General features: G+C 43.9%; 2 protein-coding genes across 6 annotated transcripts in view; both read right to left on the reverse strand.

Moving 5' to 3' along the window:
- Positions 1-22,898, reverse strand: part of Ten-m (teneurin transmembrane protein Ten-m) — a 350,373-nt gene that overhangs the window by 217,431 nt on the left and 110,044 nt on the right. The window lies entirely within an intron of this gene.
- On the reverse strand, positions 6,727-20,368 carry LOC110190165 (uncharacterized). Its single transcript, XM_086828765.1, has one exon. It carries the CDS (start codon positions 7,546-7,548, stop codon positions 6,970-6,972), a length of 579 nt encoding a protein of 192 aa, XP_086684891.1. The 5' UTR covers positions 7,549-20,368; the 3' UTR covers positions 6,727-6,969.

The following is a 22,898-nucleotide window of genomic DNA, read 5'->3' on the forward strand; positions in this document are numbered from 1 at the left end:
TGCCTCCTTTATGGCCATGTCGTGTCACTTGCCGCGCAGCACCAATAAGATCTAATAAAATAAAGTGTCGGGACCTTTTGCCCAACTTCCGCTTAAGTGGCCCGAGTGCCGAGTGCATGAGGAGACAGGTTTCCGCATCCACCAGCTAAAAGTGTTGGCGTGAAGAATGCAAAAAGAACAGGCTACCGAAAATCGATTCAACACAAAAAAAGTGTGCGAATCAGGCTCACCTGGAGGAGGACGTGGGTGGAACTGGGCTCGGGTGGATTCCCAATCCCATCTGGTGCTGTGCACAGTATCTACTCGTCCGGTCTCCCGGGCGAGACTCGTGCTCACTTGTGTTATATAGATTTGCTTTTATTGTGCGGTATTTATTGCGGTATTCGCCGCCAGGCCTTTCCCCGCCCCACATCGCTGGAGGGCCAAATCGCGTGGCAGGCGAAGGACTGCTGGGGTAAGCCGCTTAAATTGGCTGGCTGGCTGGCCTTTTTCGGTGGTCCAATTTTTCTGTTTTCGTTTCATTTTTGCGCTGTGCTTTGGATTTCGGCGGCTGTAAAAATTTCAGCCGCTCAGGTTATAAAAATTGTTAATTAAGTTAAGTTTGAAATGTTGTTTTATGGCTCTGTTGCGCCCCTTTTTATGAGTGTGGTTTGTTCGATAATGAAGGCAATGAAGCGGGAATGCGGTTTCAATTTCATTTTCGTCCGGATTTCCTACTAGCACGCCAGCCATGGTGGATTGCCAAACAAAATTGGGTTATTTGGCCAACGTCATTCTTTAGCAAGCTAAGACGTAAGGCCCCACGAATATCATTGTGATTCTAAAGGCCAAGAGCTCGGTCCGGGATGATCTTCGAGCTGGTTGTGGCAACATCATCATTAGAGACTCCTCTCCACACTAGCAACACCTGTCGTGTGCCGTGTCTGCCTCTGCCCGCACTCAACCCACTTCCACGGGCGACCATGTCTTTGTTTGCTTGTTTACCCAAGACGCGTCGGCAGCTTTTCCCGACCAACGCGGGCGAAATTCCTGCAAATGGCGTATTGTGCTCCTTATCTGGCGGAGAAAGCAGAGAAGGGCAGCAACGCATCTTGGAGAAGTGCTTACATTTGCGCAAATGCAGCACAACAAACACCGGCAAACAAGAACAAACACTGCGAGCTGAGAAAGACGTTGGCTCTGTTATTTAAATAAATCGTTGCATACTTTGTGGCCCGCTTAGGGTGTGAAGGCGGTGGCCTGGAAGGGAAGGAAGTGTGCTGATGGTGATAGCAGAGGAGGAATAGCAGAGGGGAAAGGGATTCGGAGTGAAACTTTAAATCTCATTTGAATTATGATGGCAGAAAAAACCGCCCGACAGTTGTGATGTTCGCTCTTTGTCTGCATTCTGTTGCATACTTTATGGCGTTTTAAGTGCTGCGACTTTTTCGCAAATGCTGCAGAATGCGTTACTGTTGCCACTGTCGCCTGTCGCTTGCTGCCTGTCAGCCGTAATGTGCCCAGTTGCATGCAGCTATGCAGCACTCACCATTGCAACCCGCTCCTGACCCAGTTCGTTCCGCCGTTCGAGAGCGAGCGAGTAATTAAACGTGTGGCCAAAGGCCGATCCTTTGGAAAACGAGAACCAGGAATCTCGGCCACTGCCACGGAAACCCAAGTCCTGGGGGATAGTTAATCGAAATGATATTCATATCGCGCTCATATAAAATTCGAGTGGCAAAAGTGACACCATTCCCGAGCCCCTTCTCTGTAATTTCATCCAGTGGCAGTCACTTGATTGCCGTGAAAGCAAATACCCTTAATTTTATGGAGTGCTCCTCGCCATAAATTATAAAATTCCGCTTCGACTCTCATTGATTTCCACGCCCCATTACCTGCTCGTGTGACCCCAAAGCGTTCTCGGGCCACCATCCGACTGCTTTAAGCTTCCGGCCACCGCAGCTCCGACCCGCGGCGCGGCGCAAGTCAGAACGCCACTTGATCATTAACGGTGAACCGCGGCAAGGAGCGAGGCTGCCAGGAGCTGCGCTATTTAGCAGCTTCGAGCAATTGCCAACGTAAATCAAATGCCACATTCTGCACTGGCAGCATCCCGGTGCCGATTCAACACTCCCTCGAACGCATATTTTATTTTCGCAATTTTAAAGACATGAAATTTTATGCTAGGTAGCAGGGCAGAAAGGCGCTTGAGCAAAGGATGCGTGACCAGAGACGTTCTTCTGCGATCACACTCTTCAAGGATAGTGCTGACAACACCGTCAATTCAAGTCAACCTTGTTAATATGAACTATTAAGATAAGAGAATACAGATCTAGACTGATAGAGTATAAATGTTCAAAAACAAAGTCATTTAAGAGCACCTGGCTCCAGAGGCTTTCCTTCTGGCTTTAAAATACAATTCCTATAGTTCAAATATTTCGTATAGCGTTGCGCATCTTAACAATTTGGTTTGACTAAGAAAGTTCATCAGTTTTTTGTAAGACATGTTATATTCCACCTGGTCTGAATTCCTACAAAATTAGAAAATAAATTTGAAGAAAAACTTAAATTGCTAGTCTCCATTTTAGTGGCTTGGATATACACTGTCAACCTGCAACGTGTCACGACTGCAACTCAGATGCCCCAAGAATGGCACAGTGTTGTCGGTGAAACTTGGTTCGGGAAAGCAGGAAGCTGGAGGAGTTGCTGCCAACTGTTGGCTGCTGCTTGCTGCACACATACACAATTTTGATTTATTATTTTGATTCCTGTTACTTTACTACCTGCCAGGATGCAGTCCGGACTCCGGACCGGCAACTGCGCTTTCCCCCAGCCACCTCATAGTAGCCAGAGCTCGGTCGTCGTCGAAGCTTTTCTTTATTTTTATTCACACGGTTTCTGGTTTTATTGCTCCAATTACTTCATGTACTACTCGTTTTTCCGCCGTCCCTGCCCCACCCGGTTGATGTGTGGCACTCGAGTAGATTTAATATTTTTCATCCGCACCTCGCCAGCTTTCGTTTCACTGATTTAATTTATCATGTTTGCAGACTCTTCGTTGATTTCTGTTGCCCAACATTCTGGAATATTGGTTTAACGATAGTGGCAATCCAAGCAGTCCAAGATTTCCGCATTAAATATTTTCACTTTGTACTTTAATTTTACTTCAGTCATTAAGAGGAGCCGTATTTAGTGAGCATTGAGCCAGCAGTTCGCTGCCCTCGGATTTGCTCGGCTTCTTAACCAACTACACTGACTTCAGGCAATCTCTGAGAGCCCTCCATGCGTGGAAATCTGGTTCCCGGCCAACGAGGACTTGATACCAATTAAGCACTTGCGATCATATGCTGAAAGGTTGGAGCTCTTAGCTGGCAGAGCCCCTACCTCGTTTGAAACACTCCTTCACATTGGTTTTTTATGCTGGCTTTTCGCGACCCACTCGACACCTGTGCCTGCCATTGCTCTCCCTCCGAGATCCAGAATGCGAAATGCAAAACGCTTAACTGCACATAAAATATACAAAACTAACTTAGTTCGCGCATATCGCAGGACATAACTCATGGGCACCCGGCGACACCTCCTGCTCCCCCACCGCGAGCACCACTTGCCATTTGTAACTGACTGCACAAAAACAAAGCTAGTGACAATAAAAGAGCGAGAAGGCGCAGGAGCTATGTAGCTAGCTCCTAACAAGCATCGCCGGAGCCAGTTGCCAGAGATCGTCCTGGAGCGGCGAGGCTGCCTACCTGGTACCGGGGCGCAATTCAGGACACACAGTTCGAAATCTCGGAACTATAATTTAATTTTAAATTTAGTTTTCCTAATTCATACATTGAAAGCTTAATCAAGAGGAAAACATGACTGCTGAGTTATTATCTCTTAATGATCTTTATATTTATAAATCTTTCTAGATTTATTTATTACTGATAATTATCAAATATAATATATCATGATAATATGCACATTCTGTACATGTACAATCTGTTTAAAAGGGAACACATCATGGATCCCTGCTGTTAAAGGTTAATAAAATAATTTAGATTGACTCTAAATCTGATTCGAATCATTCTTGCCGTGGACTTAGTTTATGGCACCTGGGCATTACCATATCATATGTGCGGATATACCTTCTCACTCAGCTTGCACGCCCTTTGCTGCACTCCGCTAATGGCAACTGCTGAGTGGATGCAACAAAGCGTGTGCGCTCCGCGGGGTGTGGTGGTGGTTGAGCGGCAGAGGGGGCGGCCGGGCAGCTGGGCGGTGCAGCTGTGGCGGGCTATGTATAAATTCATAAAGAGAGCCACAGCAGCGGGAACGGAAGAGGGGAAGGACGACTGCGGCAACATGTTGTAATTGCGTATTTTATAGATATGCGCGGCCCTTGCAAAAGATGGAAAAGGGGAGTGGGAGTGGGAGTGGAGTGGATGGTTGTTGTATCTGCCATTCGCTCTGTTTGCTTTTGTTTGGTGCGGAAATGGCAGCCGGTGTGCAGCGAAATATGCCAGTAAGAGCAACAACATCACGCATACGCCATGTTGCGCCATTTGAAGTTGTTGGCGTATACGTAATTTTTATTTTACAAGCAAGCAAAAACAAAAAACAGAAAACAAAAAAACAAAGAAAACAGAAAACATTGAGCGCTGAAAAATGCATTCAGAGCCGCAGCAATAACAAAAATGGCACACAGAGCACAGAGAAATTTTAATTGCTCAAAAAGCGTCAAGAAGGGTTTGAGGCGGGGAAAAAGCGCATATACATATACATGGAAATATGGATGTTGGCCCAGGGAGAGCGGGAAGCACAAAACTAAATTTGCGTCCGTTATGGCGACTTTTATGACTTTTAATTCAATCAAAGTTAAATCAAATTACAAAAATGGGAAAAACGTACAGCTGACGATATATGTTGTTATTTCTGTTTGACAGAGCGCTTGCTTTGACAGATTCATATGTTTGAAATGAAAGATCATGACTGGGATCTAAACTAACATACAGATATCTCTTAATTCGGTTAGGAAAAGGGACCGCAGTTCCATACAACTGCTGGAAATGTCATTTAACGTTATAGAATGTTATGTCATCTCTGCTGGTACATTTAGCAGAAACTGGCGACCCATTTCAGATATAAGTTTTCGGGGTCCTACTATTCTATGAAAAGGGAAAGGCTTCGAAATAAAAATATATAAAAATGAGTTCCGCAAAAAGTGGCACGCAAATGCGCACTTTGCTTTGTGTGTCCTTTCTAGGTCCTGTTTTGTGCGCTGTGTCGCGTGGGTACATTATCAGCCATGCGTGAAAATCAGGACATGCGCGTGAGAGGAAAGGCTTTGTTCACACGGTGCCACGAACTAATGATGATAACGCAGAGCCGGCAGAGGAAAACTCCCCTTTTGCTTTCCTGAATTTTTAATATGATATCCATCATTGGGGGCTTCTTCAGGATAGACATTCGATGTGCAGCGTCATTTGAGTGTGAATGTTTTGATAAGCATTTGGAATCGGTTCTCTTTGGGCTTCAGTTAAAATGTGATTTGTTCAAGTAATTTCGACTCGCAAGTAGATTACTTTGCAAATAGTTTCAGGTTGGTATGAATAATTTGTAGTATAGCTGAATATTGATGTTTGTTTAGTGGCTATGAGTTCACAGTGCCCCACGTTACAAGTGCTCCCTTGCCTTGATTAGCTGCACTCCACTGGAATTTATGTGTGCGCAGACCAATTTGAACTTCAAGGCAAACGAATGAAGGTTTTTCGACCACAACAAAAACGGATTCCCATTCCTGATTCAATGCTTTAATAACTGGTCGGCGTAGCTATCTTTAGCTTTAAGTGGAGTTGCTGTAGACCGCCCCATTTCGAGAATTCAGATTAGAGATCAAAGTGGTATGCTGTGGTATCCTGTAGGAATCTCTGTGCCCCGCGAGTTCTCCGTTGAGCTTTAAAAGTTTCCAGCCTGTAATCTGAAATTCAAATTCAGTAACCAGTTGAGAGCAAAATGCGATTCTGTTCCGTGTACGTTCTTCTTTATATAGTACGCAAACTGGATAAAACTACGGAGAAACACAAACTTGAAGGCAGACTTGAGAAGGACAGATCCTCCACAGGATTATCGCAGACCTGTCTATCCATGGGACGGCGAAATAGGGAGCTTTTGCGTTTCCTACTTAAAATTTTCCTAAGGTGATGATGGCTGTGTATCTCAATCAATAAAACATTCATGCATATTCCCCTTAATAGTGGATCATTTAAGAATTAACTGGGCTTCGTTTAAAGTTCCTAGGCGGCCACAGGACAATATGGCGTCAGTCCATATTAGAACATAAATTACACCGACACCAATGACAATGATGACAATGAAATGTGATGCTGCCCATTCATTCAAACCTCGGTCACCCCGCTGTTTGTGAGCTTGAAAATGGCAGCTGGATGTGCGTCTGCCCATGCCTGCATCTGTCCGCCATTGTTGGCTGTCTAAAATTTCATGGCCCAACAGCGGCACAGCAACAGCAGTTGGCCAACTACAATGGACATCTCGGCCAAACTGCTTGTTGGAGGACCCGCCCATTTTGTTAGTCCGAGCAAAATAATCTGCTCCAAGCTAATGCACGCAATTACAGGGCCAAGTAGTATGCCGATGAGGAGGAGGAAGATGAGCCATTGACCAGGCATTTGATGCCGACATACAACATCGATGAGTGCTGCGCCAATTATGTACATACTCTTGGCGGTCAGAGATTAGATATGAGGCTCTGGTTTTGTATAGAAATCTATGCAGGGTTTTTATAGACTTGCAATGAATCTTACATTATTTACAAAATATGAATTTACACTAGTTCTGTTTGTCAGTACACTTTAATGCCGTTAAAAATGGGACTTGACCTTTTCTGCATAATACTGACGTTGTCTTAACATCTACCTAGGACCGTCCGGATCCGAGCGTGATCGTTCGAATCAGATCTATTTATTTACATCACGAAATACCAAAATACCGCTACTGCAGAATTGCGACCACAATAACAAGGACAAGGACCGCCGCGGAGCACTTCGCGCTGATCTCCGCCCCAGCCGTCAGTTTCACATTCTCGTTCATGTAGGCGATGGCCACCGAAATGGGCGGCGAGCCTGCGTCGCACGGGGTCTTCGCACAGGAGTTATACAGCTCGGTGGTGTACCGGAACGGGAAGTCGATGCAGTGCAGCTGGGCGGGCTCCGCATTCGCCTGGGCATAGTTGCGCCCGTCGCAGAACAATTGCTTGTTGCTCAAGACCACCGTGTAGCAGCTGAAGAGCGGCGAGTCATAGAAGACGATGAGCAGGTACGACGGGTGGCTGGTGTCCGTCCGCCTCCAGATGGCGTACGGCGTGTCGATGGCTGGGATGCGGTCCTTGTGCATGTAGCGGATGCTCTCTTTGTAGGTGCCGTGGCAGACGTACTCTAAAATATGTCCCTCGATGAAGTTACAGCTCGCGTTCGCACAGGCAGCCGGCGTTGGTCCCATTAGCAGCAATGTCAGCAGCAGCAGCACCGCCTTGTTATTCAACTTTTGGGGACTGGAGAGGCGCACTGGCATTGCTTATAGTCAAATGATTCTGGATCATTTTAAAAAAATTTGATGGCAACGTCTAGGAGAATAATCCCAGAGCTGTTTGACAGGAGTTTCTTTTGTTTCCCCCAACCCAGGCGTTACCTGATCTAGAACCGCCTCCGACCCCGACTCATATCACACTGCCTTCTGTGGCTCCTGCACATTGATACAATGAATTCAACCCAAATGCTTTATATCCGGCTGCGGATTTCAGGATTTTTGCTATCAAAGGAATGCTTTGACTATAACCTTGGTGCATTGGCGATTCATGGAAACAGATGTAACTGGAGGCCGCAGGCCGTTTACCTTGACCCATCTATCTCGGAAGATCAGCTTTAGCTCGATTCTGTACTGGGCTTCGCAGGATAAGTTAAAGTCCCGATTTTGATGCTCAAGGAATTCGCAGTTGTGGAAGGAGCTCACTTTGGAGGAGGAGCACCAGCAGTTCCTATGGCTGGCTAATGAAGTGGAGTCGCATGAAAAATGTTTTGACAATAAACGCCTGGCTTAATTTTGACAAATAATGAACGTAATTCAGACAGATAATACCGAAATCATTTATGAAATAAAAGACCGATAGATTATTGGAATTTTATTATGTTGGTGTTTTGAAAACAAACAATTATCATCAAAAAAAATCGGGAAATCGCTTCATTTCTTATTTGGATTTAGAAGACGAATTTATATTTGAATTTCTAAACTAAAAATTCTTATTATCATAAATTTTGTATTTCTATTAATACGTGTATTCAAAACTCTGGAAAATGTATACTTTAAAGTTTATATAATCCAAAACTATATCCGGACTTGGCTCTGGGACTCAACACCCATAGCTTTGGCATCCAATCAGTTTCTCAGGCCCAATGCAGCAACTACGTGCCACAGGAGATGCTCAATCGAGGGCAACGCTGAGTAAAGCTTTCTGAGGAGACCAGTGAAAGTTAAAAAGAAAATTCCACATCAAATTGATTTACATGCGGGTACTTGTGTGCGCAGACACTGAAGGAGACTGCAGCAATAAAATGGCGAAGGAAAGCGAGGACGAGAAGGCGCACAAATAAAATAAAGGATGCCGACGTATGAGGAACGAATTTACTTTCAATTTCGCCTCAATGACAATTTTTCTGATTTAACTCCTTTTTATGAGAGCCGAAGGACCGGAGTACTCGCCTGGCTCAGCGTCCTTCGTTACCTGCCTTTATTACGTTTCAATAATAAATTGTATTAAGTATGTTTGCGCAATGGAGCTGGCGGCACTAGCTCGGCTGATATCGGAGAGTATGTCGCAGGTGTTTTGTCTGTCCCACACGAAGGGCCAAAGAAAAGAACTGAATTAAGTGGGAAAATGCCAAAACAGTCCCTGAATGACATTCTTGAACAGAACCCCTTCTGGCGCACATTCAAAGCTGAAATTACAATTCCATCTTGCCGCTGGCAGGGCTCACCACTCACCACTCGCCACCCTCTCTCATCTCTTTGCTATTATGCATTGGGGCGGCCTTTGTGCCAGCTTCATTGTAATTTTAATACATGTCACGTGATTTACAGCTGACGCTGCCTTCGGAGCCTCTATCGCGCCACAGGTCCACCAGGTGGTGACAGCCTCGGCCCTGTGTGGTCCTGACACATTGTCAATAAGTGTCGAATAAAAGAGCTACTACTCTTGAAGATGTTCGACTCTGAGGTACCCTGTACTCATAAAAGCAAAAAGATACCATGGCAAGTTTTCTGACTGGATGATAGAAAAGAACCGTCTATCAATTGGCATTAATTAGAGCTAATCGAAGGATAGGAAAGAAGAAACATAAACGTAAGGTACTCAATGTTAATGCACGGACGAAACTCTTCATCCACCAACCTGAAGATGACGGTTGAATCAATGCTCGGCACTACTGGTGCAAGAAATAATTCCATTAGTAAAATAAATATACGAATGAATGATTGAGCAGCGCCAGGAGAGTTGACCGGGGAGAGGGCTCAGGCCTAAACCTGAAGGAGACGCGCGCATAAACCAAATACGGGGACCCCGGCCCACACGAGTACCCGCACTCGCTCCGGGGTCTCCGAAGATGTCACTCTACTGCGACTGGCTGTATACATATTACATGAGCCGCTCGAGCACAGTACACATATTGACCCATTTCGATGCCACAGACAGGCCACCACGCCACCTGTCCTGGGGAGACTGAGAGTAGTTCTGGTTAATAAAGTCAAATGCCACCAAAATCAAAAGGAAGACGCCACTTACGCCTAATGGCATCACGGCATCATGGCATCTGAGGTAAGAGGAGCTAAGAGGAGGTAAGATGCCAGAAGGACCTTCTCCTGTCACAACTGTCCACGCTGCAGCAGCCACAAGAACAATGGGTCGGGACATCCGCAACAATCCTGGGGCATTACTCGGGCTGAAGGAAAATCGGTGGATTTTTAATTGTATTAACGTCCCTCAGCCTTCGATTCGGGAGCATCTCTGGCCATCTCGATGGGCTCCGCTCTATGCGGCACTTAAGTGCGAGCCGAAGCTGCCAAATATTTGATTTGGCTCGCAGCATGAGTGTGGCTTTTAGGCAGATATGGCTGTCCTTAGCAGGAGTTCAACATCTTGAGAATAGTTGACGAATTCGGGCCATAGCATCAGAAATGAGGCCAAATAGGATAAATCAGCTAGCATCTGCAGCAGCCGACTCAATTTAGTCAAGCAAGCTGGTTCTTTAATTGCATAGCTATCTTAAGATAACTTTGTTGGTATGTAGTTTTCTTTCTTTTTTTATTAGAATATAATTTTGAATGGGCGAGCATAAAAATGTAATACATTGGTGCAGTCAGTTTAGGAAAATCAGCAGCCACCAAGAAGTACTGAAATACTGCATTTTCAGAAATCTTATAATTTTTAGTTCACCTCCAGAGGGTTGGGTAGGTCGGAGGTGAACTTACGTGCTGGCGACACGGAGGATCCAACGAAAGTCAGCGCGGGACGCAGAGCAAGGATGTGGAGTCCAATATAAACGACAGCAAATTATTCGACGTCAGCGCAGGACAACGGAGCAGCAGTCGTAGCAGTCACAGGAGTCGAGTGTGCGTGTGGGAGATTCCGCAGGACAGTGCAGGGGATTGCGTGTCTGGCAAGTCGGCGACCGAAAATCAAAAGAAAATTGATATTAAGAAATTGCACGGAATGAGTAAATGAAGCGTGGCCGCCTAATGGACTGACGTCTGAGCCGAAGGAAGGCGGTCGGTCTTCTGATTGCCACCTCGGAGAAATATGTATTAAAAATTCCACGAAAACTAATCAATGTCAAATGTCGGTTGATTGCTCCACGCCGACGGCACAGATAGATAAGGCCAGAGTTCTAGGTCCTGTGTCCTGTGTCACGGGTGCTTGGTGGTTTTAGGCAACGCGTGGTAAGCCGAAATTAGAAAATAATTTGCTTTGTTCCAGGTAATTTATGTGCTGCCATAAATTGGCCAGGGCGTGTCCTGAGGAGTGTCATCAAATGGGTGGACAACTCGGAACCGGTCGTCGCTCATAAGTCCTTTAAAGCTTTTACCTAATCCCGTCTTCTTGTCCATCATGACTGAGAAGTTTGGTAATTGCTAATTTTTCGCTCAATGAGACAAGCGCTAGGAAATATATTTTGCAAAATAATAAAGTTTATCCACTTTGACTGTTTACTATCAGAGTGAAATGTGAATGAAATCTCAGGGCAAAGTTCAACTAATGCAAGATTTTAGTTTAAAAAGGCCAATCTTGTACGCTTTCAGCAGTAATAGCGCACCAGCTGTGATCTCTTCCGAATGCTGCACCTTTCCCACAGGGATAATGCTCGGTATTGGCAAACAATGTGGAAGCCGTGTCCTGGGAAATGGGCTTCACACTCCGTGCAGTGTACAGTGCACAGCGTGCCGGCTTCATCCACCAAACAGATGTCATATTGACATTTCTACTTAACATCCTTGCTCGCTGCTCAATTTTTAATCGGCCTTTCAAGCCGCTTTCACGTCCACAGAGAAAGCGGCAAACTCATTATTTTTATTAATATGATTTTCGCTGCACTTCACCTCGCTGCTCCGCTGCTCGTCGGTGCAATTTGTGCATTTTGTAATTTTAATTTTCATATTTAAGGGCAGGGCCTGCGAGGCTGGTGCGATGAAGCTGACTGAGGGCACCGGTGTCAATACATCTCATTGTTCCCTCCAGTGAACAGCATTTATTTGCAATTATTTGTTTTAAGCCTTAACACAGAGGTCGGAGTGGGATGCGAAGGAGTCTGTCGAGCTCTTCTGGGTAAATTGCTTTAAGCCCCTCGGGACCGAACTGAGGCTGAGGCTGAGCGGCTCAAATGAGCAGACGACCCGGTCCTGGCCGCCTTCTCCCCCGATGTCCTGTATCGCATTGCAATGGAAATGCGTTTTTAATTGCTGTCAGAAAGGTTCGCGTTCACGTTCGCGTTCGCGCTGCTGACTGCGTGTTGAATTATGTCAAACAAGTTGTCTGCCGAACGAGAGATGACCTCGTTGACACACTTTACGGATTTCGCTTGAACCACTCTTTATTCTCTCGCCCTGCGGTGTTATTGTAAGTTAATGCTGTGGGCCGGAGGCGTGGCCTGCAAAGGGCAAATTCGGTGTGAAGTGTGCAAGATCGAGGAGTACTCCTGCATTTCTTGCATTCCCTGCTGACTGGCACAATGCGAAATAATTCCGGAGCCAGGTGAAAAAGTCGCCCGGAGGCCCTTGTCAGACACAACACTTGGGAAGCTGCGCAGAGTTGACCAGCAAGCTCCCAGCTCACTCCCCGGTGTTGACAGGCTACCTTCTCGGCACTCCGGCACCTGCTGAGATGTGGCTAAATGCTGACTGCCAACTGCTAACTGAATAACTGACACGCTTTCGGGCCATGGAGATCTCCTAACTCCAGTTCTCCAAGTGCATTCGGAAAGCGAATGGACGGCAGGAAGTCTGGCCTTTTAAAGGCAATCAATTTGACCATTGGCCAGGCCAGGCCAGCGCCCGACTGATGCATAATTTATGCAAACTCCCACTGCAATGAATAATAATTCGCTGCCAAGACTCCCAATTCCCGGCGCCAACTCCCCGGGCTCTAATCCGCCGGGCTCGACTCCGGCTTATTGAGCTGCAATCGAGAAGCGACATCAGAAATTGAATAAAAATCGAGAGCCAGAGGAGCGAAAATATGGCAGCAAAGGTTGAAGTCGCCGTCTGGTCTGATCGGGCCACAGCCAGACTGGGGCTGAGAGGACGGGACGGTACAGGGCGGGACAGGACAGCCCAGGACGAGAGCTGGAAAACATGGCAGCAAAAGTTTTGTGCAGCTTCCTTGGCCATGTCACTGGCCTGTCTGTAAATCTTGCCGTTGTGGTTTGCAGTCAAAGTAGAAAATTGACTTGATAAAAAGTTTACTATTTTCCTAGTTTCTTTCTGCCCTTTACGGTGTTCCGTTTGCTATCCCAGAATCCTTTGGCTGTGTCAGTTGTCAGACGCTCTTTTGTGTCTCATCCACACGCCTTATGAATTATAATAAAATTTCAAGTAAGGAGTCTCATCCTGATCCCTGCAGAGCAGGCCTAATGTTAAAGCTTAGCAGGAAATCCGAAAATCTAAGCCGTGCCATAGTCATTGGCTAAATTTACAGATTCCCTTTTGTCTGTCTAGACTTTTTTGGATAAATCCTGCTACATTAATCTGAAATAATTCAGGAAAAACTCTCTTTGCAACTATCCATTAACAAATAAATCTAAATTTCATGGAAATAAAACAGAGTCTAAAAAAACTTGGAAATGTAATCTATTGATGAAAGCTATCACAACTAAAATGTAATTTTATTACTGTTCATATGATATCTATAAAAGAAAACGAGTTTCAAAAGTTTTTGCAAAATTTCCTAAGTCTAGCAAAGATTAATTGGGAAGCAAGTGTGCCAATAAAATTGGATAACTTAATTATCTTGTGTACTTTACTAAATTAATAAAAACCTATATCGCATAATCCCTACATCTACGTATTAAAAGTACTCCCTTAATATCAAACTTCCTTGAAAAATCCAAACTCGATGAGGAAAAACAATGGTTTAACAATTCAACATGTGTCTGGAACGTATACAATATTTAAAATGGGTTTTAACCGATTTATGGTTTTGTATGTGCCCTTTGTAGGACTTTCAGACACGTCATCTCCCCTTAAGCCTCCTCGAAATGGCGGCCACATGCAGTTATTTATATATGTTTGCTTTTTACTCGACATTGGGGCCCTGCTCCAAATTGATATTTATTCCCCCGAATCCGGACTGAGCGAAAGTCAAAGCCAAATCCCCGCAACTCCCGTATAGGCTTTAAGGCAGTTAAGGTAAGAAATAGCCTGCAGCTGGGCAAGAGTTAATTGGCTGCATTTCAGCACCAGAACCACTAGGGGAGCCCTAGGCCACCCGACTCCTGACTGGAGTCCTGCCAGATTGCCAGTGTATGTATTTGTACCGGCTGTTTTCACAACTCATTAGTACTTTAAGCGCCTAGAGTCTGATAATACTTGGATTACTCTGCGTACTCTACAAGGGCTTCTTATATTGTTTAAGTGACATTTCTCGACATATCTCACATCTCAAATTCCTGCATGAATTTTAAACTGCCTTTGCATGTAGACCGGAAAGGCTGAACTATAAGTGTTTTATTTTTTAAAAGTGTTTATGTTTTTCAAAGCATTTCCCATTTTATTTTTAAATTGAATCAATTACCATTGACGCACTTTAATATAATATTTAATCTGTACTCAAAATATCAATGGGTGACATATTAAGAAAATATAAGGTATTAATTACATCTACATCTACCACAACTCTCATATTTCATTATTTATTACGGATGAATATGGGATCGTGACAAAAGAAAATCGAATAAATTTCGTAAAAGTGTTTGTTTTTATATGTATGAAATGGTATTTTTACTCTTCACAATTATTACCATACTTTTAAAACGATTTCTTCTAAAATATAATGTTAATTAACTTAAGAACAATGTGCCGCATCTATTTAAATACCCTTTTCTTGAAAAATTATTTGAATAGGACAAAGTATATATCATTTATACGACAAATTTTGTTTTAAATGTGCAAATGTACAAACTTTCTACAATTGAAAATACATTTTGATAACATTTGTGTAATATAAGGAATTTATATGGTATATTAGTGCTTGCTTAAAATGCTTAAATTATTACGTATACATATTTAACTCTTACATATATTGCTTTAGGGTTTTTGGCACTTAACTCTTTGCGCCTGTCCCCCGTTTTTAAGTACCCCGTTGGGCTTGGCCCATGGACTGACGCTTTGAATTGCCTGCTGTCAGGCTCAAGGGTTCCAGGACTCCGGGAGCACAGGACCCTCGTCGTCGGGCCTTACCTACGCTGCACTTCATTTTGCAACTTTCGAGTGTTGCATGCACGCCGCTCTGTGTGTGCGTGTTTACAAAATAGTTTTGTACTTACTTCTACTTGAACTTTTCAGTTGGCTTTCTTCCCCCGCCCCCTCTCGACCGCTCCTGTTCTCCTCCTGTTCAGCCGGAGGGCTACAAAAATGTTGCCGCAACTCTTTTGCCTGCATTGTTTTTGACTGCAACTCCCCTTTCCTGCCGCCTCGACGGCTTTTACTTTGCAGTTGTCCCTGCCCAGCCCGGCTCCTTCCTCCATCTGTGTGCCCCGCTCCGTCTGTCCCTCTCGCTTTCTCTGCCAGTGAAGCCTGTAATTTATTTCTTGTTTTGATTGAAATATTGCTTTACAAGCAAAAAGACACACACACACACGAAGTGGGCTGAACAGCAAGGCTTAGCAAATACGCAGGACGGGCAGGATCAAGGGGTATGCCGAGGCGCAGAGGAGTGTCAGCCTGTCTGCCAAACGCATACACTTCATTACACGACGGAGTAGTACACTGAGAGAAATGCCTCCAGACTGCCAGCGAGTGTAGACACATGGCCCATTGCATCCGATTTCTCCCGGTGCACCCGGTACCCAACTACTGGTAAAAAGTTATTCGTATCGCAGCACAAACACCCTCCCTGGACCCCTGGAGCCTTGGATCCCTGGATCAGCTTGTCTCTCCGCCTCTGTGCTTTCCTGAATGTGCTGTGGGCGGGGGGCTTCGCAAACAGGCATATTTCAATCAAAATTACATATTGAATTCTCACAGCAACCGACCGAAAAACTCCAACCGAAAGCAAACTTTCAGCCTCAAGAGTTGTTTTTGTTTTGCTCCCGCTGTTGTTGTTGTTTTTTGATAGTTTGCAAGTTTAGAAAATGTGCAATTAACTACAGGAAATTAGTGTTTACAGTTAAATTTTGCTACCGTTTTGGGTCGTTTCCAGGCAACCACCAGGCATATTCAGTTACTTCTGTAGTATAACCTAGTATTAGTGTACTGACTCCGTACTCCCTCCGAGTGTCGCCTGTAAAGGTGTTATGTATCCCCCTCCGACTGATTTATGTGCAGCCCCTGCCAATAATCATGCTAATAGTAGTAGTCTTAAGTCTGGAAGCCAAAGCCTTCGCTCGACAATGCGAAATTAATTCCGAGTGCTTGTCATTTTAATACGTACTCAAATCCAAACGATTTTCAACGGCTTTTGTGCGGCAGATGATGTCGGCGATGGCAGGACGAGCGATGGCAGCTATCCTTGCAGCAGAAGTCAAATTGAATCAACAATATTAGCAACAAAGGACCACGCCCGGCTTTCCTGGCAGTGAAACCCTTGCACAGCTTCATCATCATTATCATGCTCAATATCTTCGAGGCGGCGGCTGCCATTTTATATTATAAATTGCATTATAATTCAAATTCTGCAATAAATCTCAATTTCGAACACAAAGGCCGGGCGCAGGACGACGGCAAAGCGAGGACGAGGACGAGGGTGAGGACTCTGTGCAGGAGGGCAAAGGCAAAAGTTTACAGCCTCGAACGCACCTTGAAAACGTAAAACGGAATCACCGCCCAGGCAAATCAATCGATTACGCGACTTAACTTTTCAATGGCCTAAACGACTGGCGAACAAGCTGGAAATGGGATGCGGCAGGTGGGCGAAAGGGTGGCCAGGACGACGGGACTCCTTTATGTTTATCATAATAATGGCTGGGCCTGGACGCCCGAGATGGACTGTCAGACGAGATTGCTCTCTCCGTTCTTCATACCGGATAAGGGATATTGCCAGGGAAAGCCCGTTGTCGATGCTCGTCCTGGGTAAGGACCCGGCAGCTTGAATAAGTTTATGATTATGTTACTAATCGTGGCTGGTTGGCTTTGGCTTTGAAATGACAGCGAACGAAGCGCTTTCGTTAAGGCCAACTTTAGTTGATAAGAGGTTTAATTTAGCATAGCGTCGGAAGTCCAACCTGGGCAGTGGTGGCTCTTAGAGCTGGTAAACACCAAATGGATTCCCTCTTTAATCATCTGCTGCTGAGGCATAAGCCGCTCCTTTCTTCCATTCGACACCAGGATGCTTTCTAATAAGCGATAAATCTGTGCCAAAGCTCGCAAAAGAAAATTGAATCAGGCACAGCCCGACCTGACCCTGCTCCACCCTCGGCAGGCAAGTGCCAATGGCAACGATATATATTAAATATTTAGAGAGACACAACAGAGCACATAACATAGCACAATGCTCATGTATGCCGTTGTCTCTGCCAGGGTTGCCATTGTTGTGTCTGAAGCAATAACTTTTGCATGAGCCCGGCACAAAAAGGGGTCACCGAACAAAGACAGCCTTCCTCGCCCCAAATCGAGTTAAAGTGCAAAAAGAAATGGTGAGGCCTTGCTCTGTCTTTCAGGTTTCCCGTTTCCCATTTCCCACATCCCTTTTCCCCGTCTCCTGGCTTTTAGGCTGCACACGCTGCCAAAACACTTTGACCCGCCTGGCAATTCCTCAATCAATTTCGGGGACAACGGGCATAATGATAATGGCAGGTGGCAGGAGTAGAGTGGTAAAATATGCATTAAAGCTGCGAGCTAAAAGGGGCCGACAACCTTTCAATATAACCACCCAGAGGAGGAGTTGAGGGATTAACATAATTTAGCAATTTTCATAACCTCAGAGGCGTCCTTAACCCTTGCGCGGCAAGGTAATGACCATTTGGCAATTTAATTTCTCGCACGCACAATCGACGAACAGTTCGCTCCAGTGCCCCTCGTGCCCCTTCTGGCCACACCGCCACACACAGGCACACCCAGGATGCTTGGAGAAAATCTTGCTCTTCGCAATATTGCCAGCCATAAATCCTGCTTAAATTGTGCATGCAGAGGATTTTTGTTCCAGAACAGAGAGTCCCCGTCCGAGCGAGCGCCTTCAGCCCCCTTAAACCACCGAGCCACCGAACCACCGAGCCACTTAGCCGCCTGCAAATTCCTTCCCTGACTCATTCACCCCCCCCCCCCCCCTGGCTAGGACGCACGTCGGCTTGTCTTTGGTTCGTGCATATGTTAATAACCGTTAGCTTTGGCCCCGGGGCTTCCCCGCTTTTTTATTTGATATTATTACGATAATTTATTTGGGCAATAAATTTGGCAAAGAAAAATGCATTTACATTTCCCTTTGTGCCATAATTTCCAACTGCCACTCCCCTCCGCCGGGGCGAAGTTACGAGATTACGAGGGGTTAACCCACTCACAGCCAGATCGAAGCGAATCGATGCGAATCGTCGATTCGGTGCGAAACTATTTCCGCCATAACTCTCTATTAAAAGCTCATTTGAATCCTCAACTTTGCCATGACTCATTGAAAAGCGAGTAAACAGAAGGAGCTGGGAAAAAGTGCGATTGAAAATGAGCTTCGGTCGTAAATTTTCAATGAGGGTTTCCACACAATTGCAGTTGGATGCATTTTTACGATTATCACCATTATTAATATTATTACTAGGGATATTTCATGGCCTCCTAGCACACCGACGAAGCTATTTTCAGAAGCAGAAGAATCAAGAAAACACGAAGGAAAATTAACTTGGGGAATCCGGAGTTCGAATCCCCTTTCAGTTTGGTCCCAACAGATGCAAAATTTTCAATTGTTACATTTACAACTGTAGTCAATTTATACCTCTTATAAAATTTATAAACACCTCTGCAGTTATGTTAAAAAAACAATAACGATATTTCTATTCCGATACATTTTCAAACTGTAATGAGCACAGGACTGCTATCCAAAGAGACTGGGCTAGATCCACTCGGCTGTTGACGCAACTAAAGCTTCATACTAAGGACCTGGAGTAAGAGTATCAACTACTGTAGGTACCCGAAAAATACTTGGAACATAAATAATGTGGCATCAAAAAATAATATAAATCGAAATCACACTTTTTACTTTTCGCTCGCAGTCTGCCAAAAAATAAAGTAATTTAATAATACATTAAATGTTCTTAGGCAATGCATATATTTTTTTACATTTCATTCTGTCGTTGCTATTCTGTTTTCTTGAATATTTTTGGTTTCTTGATTATAATTATGAGCTGTAGATGACTTTTAGAACCAGTAGACAAATGAAGTCACATCGCTATGCATAAGGAGTAACGTATATTTTTTGCCGATTATCACTTGCCAAACTTGTTCCGTTCAACAATTAATATCCTCGCGGATTCGAGAGATGCAGGATTCGAGCACACTGCAAGCCAGAAGGGGATAGAACACATGCACATAGAAACGTAGGATTCGTAAAATAAAAACGCACAGTAACAGAACGCTAAAAAATGTAATTGAACAGAAACGGGAAGGATTTGATATATTGAATGCATATAAATTTAAGTAAATAGCTTGTAAAATGCATAAATCAAAGCGTTAATGGCAGCTGCTTTTATTACCGCGCTGTCCCCGCTAACCACGGTTCACTGTACACCTAGCAGAGCTCACTGTACACTGCACACTGCACACTGCACACTTTGCACCGCCAATTTATCACTTTTCACAAACACTTTTTGCCGACAGCTCTCCGGCTTTTTTCTGCTGCCCGGTTCCGGCACTGTTGACACGCTAATTTAAGCGCGGGCAAACAACGTAAACGTAAATGGTTCGGAGTTGGAATGCCGTAATAAATCATAAAACAAAACTGAACGGTCCCAATAATAAAGAACGAAAGAGAGAACTCTGTATTGCAATGTGATCGAGCATTTGTTTGCAGTGTTGTGTTCTATTTGCGAAATGAAAATCGCATTTTTTCTGTTGCATTGAATTTCTGTGGTATATCAGGTAAGTATATCGAGTAGCTTGTTTATTGGTTTCGAATACGTATTCGGTTTCTGCAATGTTTCATTTGTTTACTTGTTGTGGTGACATATGGTGGCGAATATCCTTGGACTTCGTGACGAATCAAACAAATACCAAATTACGTGAACAAATTACTTGCGTCAAAAACCAAAGTCAAACTATAAAAAATCAGTAGTTTTTATGTGAGAACTGTGAGAACAATAAACGTGAACTAAAAGGAACGCGTTTCGTAATTATCGCTTTTATTCGGTTCGGTAGACGCTCACGCCTCACAGTTGGCCTCAGTTTTGGACGGTTTCAATCGGAATAGAACTCCCCAGCACACCAAAACACGTCGAAAACTAAGGTTCATTGTGGACAAAACACTCTGTATGGAGATTTGGTTGGATACTCGGATCGAGAGGCACTTTATTTGCACGGCTTTGGGGACTTATTGGTTTATAGGCGACTAGAAAAATAAAGAAATAATACTGGGCTACCGAATCATGCAAACCAAAACACACAGCTCCCCTCACATGCAACAAGCCAGCGATCGAGGTCCATAAATAGTTTGCTTAAGTTTCAATACTTTACCCTTCCGCAAATATTCAGCGAATTTTTATCGGTAGAACTCACCTGCAATTAAAAGAAAAAACGAATTCATTAGCAACTCAGCAGCCACATTATCCGCCATTAGCTAGGTACTTATCTCCTACTTTTAAAATATTTTAAAACATTACGAGTACAAATCTGCCTACACCCTCGCCTTTATTAAACTTGACAACTTTGTAAATAATTATTCACTGATAGGATGGGAAATTGCAAGGTAATTATTTCACAAAAGAATAATCCTTTTATTCACATTTCTAACTCTGAATTGACTAGATTGCATAGACACGGACTGACCTTGGCTATATCGACTCGCCTGTTAAAAAGGTTACCAAGAATAATGAAAATTCTAGTCTAGGTTTGGATGATTCTGATAAAAATATAACGCCCAGGAAAACATATGTACATATATCATACAAGAGAGAAGCTAACTTCGACACGTTTGTATACCCTTTCAGACTGCAGACTGCAATTTCATCATTAATAATGAATACAATAAAAATTACATATATTTATGTTAAAAACAACGAAAAAATTTCTACTTTCGTTACATTAATCTAAAAATTCTAAATTTATAATTTTGAAGTTCAAGTTTTCATAGTTTTGCACATTCTTTACATTTTACGATCATTTCTGTAAAATATAGTTGTCCGAAATTCTCAAATTTAAACCAAAACTTGGCAAATTTCGGAACTAAATCGGCTCGGATGTTGATTTAATCAATTGTTTTATGATTCGAATTAAAAACTTACTAACAAACACAACAAAGTCGCTGTGAAACAGAGGTAAAAGAGGTTTCAGACTAATTATTTAGTCAAAGAGTGTATGTTGTAAGTTAAAACTGGTAATGGAGTCAAACGTATACATACTTATTTTTTTTAATGGAAGTACTGCCGATGTCGTTTACTCTACAGAAAGTAGGAAAATAAGAAAGAGGGAATAGGAAACTTCGAACCAAAATCCTTAAATGGATTCATAGAAAACTGGCAGGTGTGAGATGAAGGAAGAATTCATTATTTGCCAAGCAAACCACATCTAATTCAGGCACTTGGAGACGATTAATTAATCAATGCAAATTTTTCGCCGCTTGGCTGAAGTTCTCGGTTGAGGCACTCCACACGGCCCAAGTGCCATCGAGCCTCACCTAATACAGATCCCCACTGCCGCCAGTTTATTCGGAATTCGCAGCACTCAAAAGCCACACACAGCACTTCTGGCCAAAACGAACCGCTCCCGATACCCTGAGATCGGACTAAATTAAAAAGCGAATTGAATTATACAAATGTGAGTGCCGGGCAAAGAAGCACGGAATGGAATGCGAGCTCCGGCTGAAATATGCACGTGGAAAAACCGCACAAGAGGCCACTCAACGGGTAAGTTGACCGTATTTAATGGGCTTGGTGGGCAGACCTCTTCAATGATTCCAGTGCGTGCGTTTATGCGATACCAAAATTGAAAAGTATTTGATCACAAACGACAAAGCAGCTCTTGAAAGGTTACCTCTCTTTTACTCAGGTTGCGTAAAATGGAGATTGCCCGAGGACTCAATTGAATATCGAATCAAAATATCTTCGTAGTTGTTCTCTTTACTCGCTTCAAAGCTACATTTTTTTAAGGACCACTTGCTTGCCGGTAAGATCTTTTTCATAGTTTTGCATATCGCTCTTCGTGTTTCTTTTTTCACAAAATAATTAAGCAACTAGCGACAAGCTTATTATTATATTATGTTACGTATTTTATGATAAAAAAACACAACCACACATACAACTGCATAGGGGAGAACTCTTATTGGGTTCGGTTTCGATTAACCATAAAGCCTGATCCAGTCTTAAAAGCTCTGCAATCTCATGAATAGAGTCAAAGTTCCATTATACATGAAAACCAAGGCATAAACAGGGAAAGTCTGTGAATGGAACTTGCTCATATTTTCAATAGCTTAGAATAATCACTTGGCGGGGTGAGCAGGATATATGGCACACACGCACAAGTTCTAATTAAACAAACATTTTGTAATTTTCGTTGAACGGCAAAACGACGACACGTGGTCCACCGATGAGGGTCTGGGGCAGGGGCTGGGGCAGGGACAGTGGCTGTGGCAGAGGGATGCGACGGAGCACAAACCACTTAAGTACCAAAGCAATTTAAAGCCGAGGCCAAAATGCCAAAACGAATTTTCCTCCCAGACAGAGGAGGAGAGACAGGCAGTGGGAGGGGCGAGGTAACGCATGATGGCTCTATATTCGAGCTGTGTGTGTGGGCTTACATATGTATGTACTTTGTGTAAATATGTGCCCAGCATATTTTGCAAAAATAAACATTGCCTCAAGCTATAGACCGACTGTGTATAAACAACGCTCCCCTCCCATCGCCCATCATCTTTCACCTTCACCCTGTTCCCGAGTTCCCGATTCTGCCGGGTCAAATTTGCACTGGGCAACCCTGGTGGGACAGACGGCCGTTTATGTATTTTAAATTTATTTGTTTATTTATTAACTGCA

Source organism: Drosophila serrata, unplaced genomic scaffold (genome assembly GCF_035046125.1).
Source record: "Drosophila serrata isolate PLE 108 unplaced genomic scaffold, ASM3504612v1 contig_17, whole genome shotgun sequence".
NCBI classification, from domain to species: domain Eukaryota; kingdom Metazoa; phylum Arthropoda; class Insecta; order Diptera; family Drosophilidae; genus Drosophila; species Drosophila serrata.

Excerpts from the sequence above, each read along its gene's own strand:
- LOC110190165 (XM_086828765.1), bottom strand. The coding sequence starts at position 7,548 with ATGCCAGTGCGCCTCTCCAGTCCCCAAAAGTTGAATAACAAGGCGGTG.